Raw genomic sequence first — 12,132 nt, 5'->3', positions numbered from 1 at the left:
CTTCTACCTCTTGTCACATGGATACATTCAGCTGCTCCTTACTCCATTTACTTGCTCATTGAGGTGCTTAGGAGGGAGATAATTGGTTGCCAAATGAGGTAGCACACACACAGGACAGGAAGACACACACACACACACACACACACACACACTCAGTTACACAAGACATACGCAAAAACACAATTAAGCACACACGTATATTTTGTGTGCAGACACCCCCATGAGTGACTGCACACACTCTCTCACACAGACACACACACACACACGCACACACGCACACTCACACACACACACGCACACTCGCTCACACATAGTAATAAAGCAGAGCTGTAAATTTAAACGACCACTGCCAGTGTTTTTTGATTGAAGTCCAGTGATTTAATGGTTTTTGATTGAAATCAATTATTGTAAACATGAGACGTCTCACCCACCTCCCTTCCCCCCCTTAAATAAAAATCTTTCATATTAAGTAATCATGAGGCCAGTGCACTGCAGTGTTTTTTGCTCTCAGGGGCTGGTAAACCGTGGCCCTGTTGTTTAAAGGGCTTGGTTTACATGTGTGCAATAGACGATTTGGTTTTTAACCCTTTGTAGCGCAGAGCCGACCTGGCTTTCTAAAAAGAGCAGAACTACACTGAATCTGACACTCTATGTTCAGCCATTCAGAAATCCTGGTTATACGCAGCCACAGGACTAGCAAGTGACAGTCTTAAAATATAATTGAAGTGTTTCATTCCAAAATTAGATACCCACCGTTTGAAAAAAAGGGACACCCACTCTATTGAATCAGTTGGTACAAATGCTTCTTTTGAACATGCTACAGAAAATAACCTTTGTTCTTCTGTTGACAACATGATAACACTTTTACAGACTGGATGCTTTATATTTTAGAGAAATCGAAGGATGAACTTGAGGTCATGTTTTCGTTTTGTTTGTTTTTTTTCCCACAATTTTTATATATAGCATTTTGAAATGACAGCCTTCAATTTCCAAGACTTGCACTCTAGAATTCCCGTTTCATATTTTCTGGCCCTAGAGAGCAGTTTTGTGCAATTTCTTGGCAGACCTGGGATCAACACTGCTGCAGTCATATAAATACTAAATTGCCAGTGCTTTGCATTTATCTACGCCAAACTTCAACCTGCCTTACCTCGAGAAAAAGTTCAGAAGGCAATCAAACAAGTTCTGCATCCTGCTGATCTGTGCCTTAAGCAGCTTCACTCTGCTTTACATCTTATTTTGACTGGAGCTACTTTGTCGTTTCAATCACCACAGACATATTTTAAATCTGTCCTGCACACCAACCTCATTAATCAAACCTTCTTGTATTATCTTCTTTTATCATGTCTTTGCATTGTCTCCTCATTATCCAAAGCCTCTCCTCTTCTCACATCAGTGCTTTTAAAATGAAATGAAGAAATAGTGGAAGGCCTGTTTATTGAGTTGATATGGATTTCTGTGCCACCAAACTCTAAGCTCAACCTTACCGCCTCCCAAGAGCTAAAGTACTACTCTCTCTCTCTCTCTCTCTCTCTCACACACACACACACACACACTCTCACACACACACACACACACACACACACATCCATACACAAATGACAAGTTGAGCTACCCCCTCCCAGTGAAACCCATTCTCAAAAGGGAATTCTAGTCAAAGAGAGCGCTGATGACAGGCATACATATACGGGGGGGGGGGTGGTGGTGGTGGTGGGGTGTGGGGGGGTTATTAAGGGCAAAGATTAATTGACGGCAATTAAAGATTCATGTTTGCGGCCAAGTTCATTAAAACCTTCAAAGGTTTTTTTTTAGAGCGGGTCAGAGAGATAGTTGAGGAGGACATGAGGGTGAGGAGGGAGGGGGGAGGGGCAGCAAGAGCCGTGACCTTCAATAAAACAAAATGTGTGTGCGTGTGTGTGTATGTCTGTAATAATTCAAACCAAACAATACCTACTTACATTTCTGCCCATTGTTAAATCTGTTCTGTGAGTGTATTGTACAACTGAATTAATGAAGTAAGACACTGTACACTTATTGTTCTTCATTAAGGGGGGGACATATGTTGTGTGTTTCTGTGAGCGCGCGTGTTGACTTTCACAAATGTGTGTCTCTCAAAGCCATGGGTGGTGTGTTTGCAGCCATTTGACAAACAAACAGTAATTAGTTCCTGTAATGGTTCTCCATTACATTTCTCAGCGGCCAAACCGTTTGAGAGGCAACCAAGGCACCGTTGCATTATAATTAACAATAGCTTGTGTGTTCCCCCAGAGGTGGCAATTTTACGAGCGAGAGACAGAGACACAGAGAGGGAGAGAGAGAGAGAAAGAAGGATAAATTGGAAGACAGACTGACTTTTTTAAATTCCACTTCTTTGTTAGTTTCTCCCTTTTTCTTGCTACAGTAGTTGGATATCCACCAAGTGCAGTTATACCAGCCGCCTTGTTAGCGCAGCGTTCTGTAGTTTTCAACTGGATGCATACTGCTGTCTAAACTGTTTCTTCAACCGATTAATTGTATCGCGTATTCATTATAGTGTCTTTTCTATCTTGTTTTACCCAAAACTCACAGTACATATTGTTGGTTTAGCTTCCTTAACTGTAAGAAGCTGAGATATAGACTCTACAGCCTGCAAGGTGGTGTAGTGAGTAGGGAGACAGTCACCCAGAGGACCCAGGTTCAAGCTCCTGTCGGCAAACACCCGCCCTGCTGAAGTGTCCTTGAGCAAGACTCTGAGTCCCTAACAGCTTCAGGGGAGCTGTTTTTATCCTGCACTCCTACCACACTATTGAGACGGGACAATTATAAAGAGAATTTCCCTACAGGGATCGATAAAGTTTCACATTATTATTATGATCATTACTATTAAATTGCCATAGCCTAAGTTAAGGATAGCCTTAATCCAAGGGTCTATAGCCAGTTTTGATTTGAAGTTAGATTTTAGTCTGCGTCTTTGCTTATTTCTTTATGTAACTTACAGTACTTTAGATCTACATGGATGCTAACCCTCGTTCCTCCCTTTCTCTCTCTAGGTCTCTCCAGGACTTGTCCAAGCAGACAGAGCTGCCCTATGGTACAGTGTTGGACTCTGCAGTTTATGATCAGGTGCGCTCCAAGGCCATGAACCCCTTCGAGAGAGATCCCATGTACTCCCAGATGTGGCGGATGATTAACCGCACGGGAGGCGCAGACAACAATGTTGAGGAGTCCAAGGAAGGCATTCGCAAGGTAAGACTTGATTTTAGTTTTTAGTTTTATTTTGTTGGCAATTCAAAGCACAGGAACGTTGACACATGGAAAGTCACCATGGATAGTAAAACAAAGTTTGAGTTGAAGGACTATTGTGATAAGTGATGACTGCATGCAGGGAACCAGGTGCAGGACGGCAGCAACATCAATGCCATTATTTATTACAAAGTACAAAGCATTCAAATTCAAGTCAACATTGTCCTTGTCAGTTTTGAGAATACAAATACTGTAGTTTGGTTTTATTGTGGACTCAGCCAGGAGGACAGAATGGCATCAGTCTAGAAGGTCGTCAAAGGCACAATAGGAATAGGAAGTAAAGTCTAATAACCCATCATGAGTCAGTAATAATTTTGTAGGGATATAGTATAGATGTTGCAGTTTTCAATTGGTAGAAATCTACTTTTGGAAGGAAAATGATTTTGGAAAGAAAACTGTTATTTTTTTAATTTGTAAAACTGAAGCAGCACTTGGTCCATTGGCCTTTCCCGATATTACACACAGTATTACTGAGATGGGAACATGCAAGACTGACCTTGAGTTTGATGAATTAAGCCCAAGGTAGAATCACTGTGAGTACATGTGTACAAGATCATGTACAAGATGTTCTCTGATAGATGTTCTTCCATTTACATGAAGAGTAACCGCAAATTCATCACTCTTTACCATTTATGAAGCTAGCCTATATGTTGAGTCTGTTAGGGTGAAATATCACATCATTAACATACAGATTACCATACCATCCAGTCAGTGTTAGCTGTAGGGGTTGGGACACTCAAACCAAATATTTCAAGTCGCACTATCCTATAATATTACAGCTTGTTCTCACAGCAGATGAGCGGTGGTGAAGGGATGAAATTAGCATTCTTACATGTAGTTTTGCTCATCTACTTGACATAAACTGTTAGTAAATGGTATAAGATGACATTAATCCAACTGAATTTGAGCAATCCAGTGGCGCAGTGAGTTGGGAGTCTGCTGTTCAATCAGAAGATCCGAGTTCAAACCTCCATGACAGTAAACATCCATCCTGCTGAGTGTTGTAAAGCTGACCTTGCACTCTGACATTTCTGTGGAGGAGAGCAAGTGAAAAGAGAATTTATTCTTTGGGGATCAATAAGAGTCTGACAACAATAATAATAACAGCACACTGCTGTAATGCACTGCATATCTATTTTTATCTGGGGGTATACTTCACATTATTAAAATGCCATCCAATGTTAACAGTGGGAATAGGCACAGCTAAATCTAAAAATCACTCCACAATATTTCGGATGTCATATGTCTTACTTTACAGTAGCGATGTTATATTTGATGGCTGAGCTCCACACAGACTTGGATCTCCCAAAACTCTTTCCAAATTCTTGCAGTGACAAGTAGAACTTTAAATATCACACCAAAGATTCACTTGTTTCAAAATGGTCCAAGGAAGTGGCACTTCATATATTGATACATGCATTACAAGATGTTTGTGTGTATTACTTCATCACTGATGCATATATTACAGTACCATTCAAAAGTGTATGAAGAATTGAGAGAATCAGTTGGCTGACAGTTTGAATTCATTATTTAAATCCATCAGTCAAAAGCAAAGACAGCCTCATGGTCCTGAATCTCCTCACCACATTTCCATTTTATGGAAAGCTTCAGAAAACCTAATTTGCCAGCCCTACTTTATGCTGTATTTATTATATACAGTGTGGAATATGTATGGCAAATACCCTCACAGTAGACAGCTCAATCTCAGTCCTGTTTTGACATACAGCTCACGATATGGGGTTGTCTGAGTTGATGGGGGATAAATCTAGCTAAACGATGTTAATGATACACAGATACACGCGCATGGTTAAATACTTAATCCCCTTGATAATTTCCCAGCATCATAAATACCTGACTGCTGCATCTCATTTGCACGCATCACACTTTCTGTATGCGTTGCCCTTCTCCCTCCCAGTGAGGGTCTCACTTTATCCCTCCTCCCTTTAGAATATATTAGCATCAGACTTGAATAGGAGCCAGGCTTCGGCAGCGTCGGAAGTGTTGGAAGCAGCAATTAAAGTGGTGTGTGGTGTTTTTAAAATGAAGAGATAAATGCAGCACACAACAGTATAGAAGCACGCAGGCAATAACACGCACGCACACATGCACACGTTGGTCATTGGCAGAGGTGTTTATTGAGCATGAATACCTAATTAGTAGTGTGTCCAGCATCATGAATAAGTCAGCATTTTATTGGTAATCTGAGCAATGAGCGTATTAAAGCACGGAGTTAAGAGTTCAGGATCCCCTGGGTACCGACGTCTAGGTCTAGTCTACCAACTTGAAACAAGAATAAACAAAGGTCTGACAAACCACATACAGCCTCTGATTTGGTTCAGAGCGGCATGTCACATTTTGTCTGCCATTCATGCCATCACACACTGACAAAGCCAATAACATCTTGATATCAAAACAATCATTTCATTGGCTACAAATTTTTATTCGTAAAATAATAAAATTTAATTGACTGAAAATCAACTGCAATACATAAAAAAATGCTACATTTCATTCATCCTTCCCCAGCCGACCCCATCTACTTCTGCTTCAGTTGGTGATTTCCTACATTTCCCAGAATGACTTTTGACAAACCCCAGGGAACAGGCGTGAACTTGTTGCCTTAAGCTGTGGGTTATATGTGTCAGTAGAGAGGGCAATAGCTATGTATACTAAGAGCAAGAGTCAAGAAAATAAGAGAGTTTTGCCCATTACTCAAAACGCAACATGTCTTGTGGCTGCATTGCATTCTGGTCTTTTGAGGCTGCTGCCAGTGGAGAAATTGTATTCTCAGCCTTCTACGATGGATTTCCCCCTGTGTGATTGTTGAAAGTTGGTGCAAAATGGGTAGTCTAGAAAGAGAGGGGCTGACACCAAAACCTGAGGTTTACCAAGGGCAGGGTATCGAGAACCGTTCCAATTTAGTCCTGGTTCCAAATTACCTAATTCATCGTAATCGATAAGCCGCCACACTAGCGATACCTCTTATCGATTATTAAGAGTGTTTAACAGCTTTTAACAACTTTTTCGGTGACCTTTTCGGTGTCCTGTCAATTGCAAACAATGACGTGATTTGACGCCAGGGGGTCATTTACTTACTCACCCTCATGTCAGTGGACACACCGGTGAAGTTAGTGTGTCCATAGAGCATACGGCCAGTTTGCTGGCACAGCTTCTTCAGCCAGAAGTTGCAGGAGACGGTTTCTTTAGAGTTTCAAACATGACAAAAAATGACCATAAAATTATTCCAAGCAGCTCGTGCAGCATAATCCTGAAGCCAAACGATTGCACTGTGGGTCCAAAGACCAATATTTACCTCATTATCTCCTAGATTTTCTGCACTTGTTCTGCAACTCGTCAACAGTCACAACAATAGCAAACAGATGCTGCCTTCACATGCTGTCAGAAATATTGTAATTATGGGTAGAGTGCACTTGATGACTCAATAAAGATGTGACATTCTCACTCTTTGTTTAACTTTTGGGTGCTACGCATATACAACAACTTTTTAGTCAATAAACTCATTAAAATATAATTTACAAAACTGATGTGAATATTCTCCTCTTCGTTATGTCGTTGTAGCAGATTGCCAGGTAATTTTGTTTTTGTTCAGTGATGTTGACCTCCAATTACTTGAAATTTTTTCACTTGTTTTATATTGAGTTCTCTAGTCTCAAGTAATGCATTCTACCAAAAGTGCCTTAGCTGTTTCGAAAAGTAAATTCTGAGAAAAAACTAAGTCTACACAGCAATATCTTATTTGACTGATAAAACTCCATTAACTCCACTTAAGCTGTATGTAGTCTGTTACCCCCGACAACTGAAACAGTAGGGATCAATAAGGGAATCCCTACGTTTACCCATTGACGTTTTAGATAGCTGAAAATTAGCTATCAAACTTGAGGTGACTTCTCACCATCTACATTTGCCCAGTTATCTGTGGGAATAAGAAAAAAAACACCAAAGAATGAAACGGTGCCCAGAAATGCAAGGTACATTGCCAATAGCTGTTTTTAAGAGTGTTAAAAGTGTTTTAGGGCGGATTATTCTTTCAAGAAGCAACGGAGAATGAGGTTTCTGTGATGAGCAAATCAATTGCATTTCAAATTGATTTGCTCATGAGAGGACAGCCCTGTAGCTGCACAGTGCAGGAGTAACGGGAAGTAGATTCATGGCCTGGACATAGGGAGGATGGAGGGAGGGTCTGGTTCCCTTTGATAAATCCGACACGACAGAAGTGACCCCTCTGGAGTGCCAGCAAGCACCGCACAGCGGCAGTGACACAGAACGCACCATGCGGCCAGGACTTCCCCTCTGAAATATGTCTCTCTTGATTTGATGTTCTCTTTCTTCCTCTCTCTCCCACTCATCTCTCTCTTTATTTTACACTGTGACTCTGTGTCTGTTTTTCTCCCGTCTCTCTCTCTGTCTGTGCCACCCGTTGTCTCCAACTGTGTGTTGCTCTGTTTCTCTTTTTCTGGTACTACTCTATTTCCTACTCTCTATTCCCCTCTCTCTCTCTCTCTATCTCTCTCTCTCTCATTTCTCTCCTTATGTTTCCCCTCTGTGTCTCTGTCTATCTGTCTGTCTCGTTCTCTCTCATTCACATTATGTTAAAGGCTACAGGGTGCACTCTAGTGGTGTAGTATTGTCTTTCCCCCATCTCTTCACTGCATTGACACGTGCTGCCGTTTTCTCTCTGGTGTACACAGCCAGAGTGCCAGGTGTGATCACTGACACCGATGCCGTTTTCAAGCCTCCATGCGCTTTCATTCATAATGAATCTGAATGAATTTAAATTGATGATTCCCTGAACAAAGTACTTTAAGTTTTTTTTCATTTACTTAATAGTCAAAGACTTTTCGTATACCGCCTATAGATCCTCCTTCACCTCTCTGGCTTGAATTAATCTTCCTTTTAGAGAAAACTGTGATAATATTCTCTCACTTCACCAGGCACTTGTCACATAGAGGAAAGAAAAATGGTTTCAGAAGCTAAATGATGCCTTGGCATCTGTTGGTTTTCATAAGGACTGCTAAAAATCCAGAGGAACTAGAGTTCAGTGAAGAACTTCTAGTGGTTAGTTAAATAAACCGAAATTCCTTCAAAATAGAGATTTTGAAGCCTAATTTTTTTATGTATCTTTTTACCGGTTGTGATTTCTACTTATACAGACAAATATAGTTTGAAGTCAGTGAGCAGTACCTTCAAGCCTGAGGCTATTTGGAAGGCCATGATATTATTAGCAGACCGAGTGAGTCAGTCATACTCAGACATCTTTTGTTCTCCATCTGATATCTTTGGATGTGTTTGTCTCCTTCAGTCTAGTTCCTACACTATATTTGATTCCTACGAGGTTAAGAGCTTGATATATTTATCTCTATCTCTCTCTCTCTCTCTCTCTCTTTCCCACTCTGACTCTTTGTGTCACTCTTTCTCTCTCTCTCGCTCTCTCTCTCTCTCTCTCTCTTTCTCTCGCTCTCTCTCTCTCTCTCTCTCTCCCTCCAACCTTAATGTCTCTCTCTCTCTCTCCAGCCTTCCTTCTCTCTTAGACAGTAAACCTCTTAGTCCTCTCTGCCACCGTTGTCTCCTGTGCGGTATGGATTTTCTCCCTCTTCAGATTTCGATCCCCTCCAGCAGAATAATATTATATGTCAGAACGGGTCAGTGTCTAAGCTGTCTCTTTTATCACTCGCACACACACACACACACACACACACACACACACACACACATACACACAGGTATGGGTACACACAGAGACACGCAGACACACAGGCCTGTGCATACATGTACACGTTCACATACGTCCAGATCCGCATGCACACACACACATACACACACACACACGACCGGCTTGAGCCCTGGGGCTAGGCATGTCACAAGCTAATATACCTGTCTCTCCCATTCAGTCAATGATCAAGGCGTTCAATAAACTGGAGGTGTTGCGTCTCAGTCGTGATGTCTTATTAACTTGGAGTCCCATATGATATGAAAGAGGAGGAGTGCCATATGTCACTGTTTGTCGTTATGACCCCTCCTTTTAAAGCGATGTGTTGTTCAACTGCGGTCTTCTCCATTTATTCTCAGCTATGCATGGTCACATGATGGGAAAGACAGCATCGTTGTCATTGCATTCCTTTTTTGAGGAGCCCTTAGCAGCTAAGCATTTGACGGCTGTGCTGACTTGTAAAAGAAATAAGAGTGAAATTAACTATTAATTACTTAGGAGTGTGTGGGGGTCCCTTGACTCCACTTTGCAAATCACTGAACCATAATATGATGTGCTAATAAAATGAAGTATTAAATATACCTCATAGAAAGGGAATATAATAATGTTGTGCATTATATGTGTCCACGGCTCTAGTGGACATACATTATACATACAGCACACGTGTAAAAGTGTATCTAGTGACATTCCTGTGTTTTGATTATGTGTCCAAGGTGTGGAATAAAGTGTGTCCTCACCCTATTTCATAGAGTAAGAGTCAAAGATGATGACAATTGGAAGATGTATGTTTTGAAAATGAGTCAATCTTATAAAGGGCCAAAGACATTCTTTCTAGTCCAGATCACAGCATCTTGAAGTTTCATAGAGACACTGGAGACTCAGGTTCATTATCCAAAGATCATTCTTAGAACATGCAAAGGATTGGGAAATGGGAATGTTTTTTATTGAGTAGCTTTTCAATCCTGACACTTATCCATAAGCGCACACATGCACATGTCGTCTCTGTCAGGTGAAAACCTTGTATCTCCAATTTTGGTTATTTTCTTTTCATTTCTATTGAAGGATCACATGCTCCTCTATGAGTTGAGAAACTTCTCCGACCTCTTGGGCTTGTGAAATCCTTTCAAACCCCATAGAATGAACATCAAAACATCAAAAACGCATTATCATTAATGTATAAATAAGGCTGTTTTTCTTAGTTCCTGAAAAGTTTACATTTTGGAGGCACACACACACACGTAGGCTAAAACACGCAAACCACACGCACATGCTCAAACATTTGCATATGCATGCATACACATGCACATACAGACGCAAACACACATGCACACCTGACTCAGTTGAAGAGTCCCAATGTGAATATATGACATCCACTCTCTGTCAGGTCTCAAGAGTCTCTGCTGAGTGATTTTAGAGTTGAGTGGATTGCATATTTGAGTGATTTTCTGTCTGTATGACTTTCTGGCGCACTATGGAAGGGTTCCACTTTAGAAAATGGTTCTTTTCCCATACGCCCTTGCTCGCTATCTATTATCATTACTCCTACGCCTCATTTTCATGGCAGCTTTACCAGAGAGAGAGAAAAAAAAAAGATTTTACTTAAACGTTTACTGCAACGTTAAGTTAATTCAAGGCTGGAAGTGGCATAGTATAGGTCTTTTACTTCCACAAAGACACATCACACTTAGACGGTTAAATGCAGCGTCAATAAATTCACTATATCCTCCCAACCTAACCCTGAACTGAACAGCTTTAAAACTGTTGGGAGCAGGACAATGCATGTGGATATTTGTGAATTTTACCCATGTATTTATCCAAAAGCCAATCAGATCTGAGAAAAAGGATGGCAGGTAGGCGGGTAGGAAACGTGGAATTAAATGCCTCATACACATGTATGGATTATATGGAGGACGTTTACCTCAACTAAAGCATTTTTGCATTTTTGCTGTCATTTGTGATACGCTTCCTCCAAAAAAAAAAAAACAAATAAAAAATACCCATATCATGGATTTGAATTTCAAATTTGTTACATTATATTACCATGCTGAAATGGAACTGACCCATGCAGCTGATAGGTCACACCAATCAACTGAAGCACACAAGATTCCTTCACATTGTATCACTTATATTCAATTGATATATCCCTTGCGTGTGTGTGTGTGTGTGTGTGTGTGTGTGTGTGTGTGTGTGTGTGTGTGTAATTTATTTTTTCATATCCCTTGCCTGTATCCAAATTCTATATATCTTGTGCCACCTGTGTCACGTAGATCTTACTGCTTCTGTAACAAACTGAGCACGGATGGTAATGCCTTACTGACATTACATCGTAAAACACACACACACACACACACACACACACACACACACACTGTTTTACATGTTCCCTGATGTCTCCCTATATCCCTCTGCTGGTTGATGATAATATCGCAGATGATGACTAAGATTAGATCATTTTCTCATTTGTCCTCACACATGTTTAACTCATTCCTGTAACAAGCCTCTCTCTCTTGACATAATGCCTCCCTGTCACCATCCGCCCATTTAGCATAATGACTGTAGAGATGATGATAAAGGCTACCATCATTTTCTCACCTCTCCTACATATGTCTGTCCACTTAAAAGTAAAGAGCCGGTATAATGTAACCCTATACGCTTTCGCCAATTTGCCATAATGACTTTCGGAGATGATGATAAAGATTATGGTGATTCCTCCACCAGGTAGGGCTGATGTTAAATCAACCAAGGTCTGTTAAGATCCTTAAGCCCTGGGAGAGAAAAGTCCATCACTGCACTCTGGAGAACGATTGAGAGGAAGCAGAGGAGAGATCGGGGGGCGGGGGGGGCGGGTGGGCAGAAGAAATGGAGGGTGAATAGGTGTTCGGGGAGCAAGATGGGAGAGGAGAGGAAGTGGGTGATGGAGGGAAACGGAAAGAGAGGGATGGAAAAGAGGGAGAAGATAGATAAGGAGGAAAGGATGGGGGAGGCAAAGAGGGATGGATGAAGAGAGGAAGGGGAAAGACTAAAAAGAAAGAATGGGCAGTCTATAGGACCTAGATGGAAAGGGAAATGGAGGAGAGAAGAGCGGGGGAAGATGTGAGAGGGAAGAGATGAGAGGAGAGGGCGGG

The 12,132-nt window shown here is 41.2% G+C and overlaps 1 protein-coding gene across 1 annotated transcript in view; it reads left to right on the top strand.

Annotated features, from left to right (window-relative positions):
* Positions 1–12,132, top strand: part of grid2 (glutamate receptor, ionotropic, delta 2) — a 543,340-nt gene that overhangs the window by 476,899 nt on the left and 54,309 nt on the right. The window contains exon 13 of the mRNA XM_071907238.2: positions 3,030–3,225. Within this exon, the coding sequence (XP_071763339.1) occupies positions 3,030–3,225 (196 nt within the window). The remainder of the gene's footprint in view (positions 1–3,029; positions 3,226–12,132) is intronic.

This window comes from Centroberyx gerrardi, chromosome 8 (genome assembly GCF_048128805.1).
Source record: "Centroberyx gerrardi isolate f3 chromosome 8, fCenGer3.hap1.cur.20231027, whole genome shotgun sequence".
Classification (NCBI taxonomy): domain Eukaryota; kingdom Metazoa; phylum Chordata; class Actinopteri; order Beryciformes; family Berycidae; genus Centroberyx; species Centroberyx gerrardi.
The sequence above is the reverse complement of the archived record's forward strand: the minus strand, read 5'-3'. Positions and strand labels throughout refer to the sequence as shown.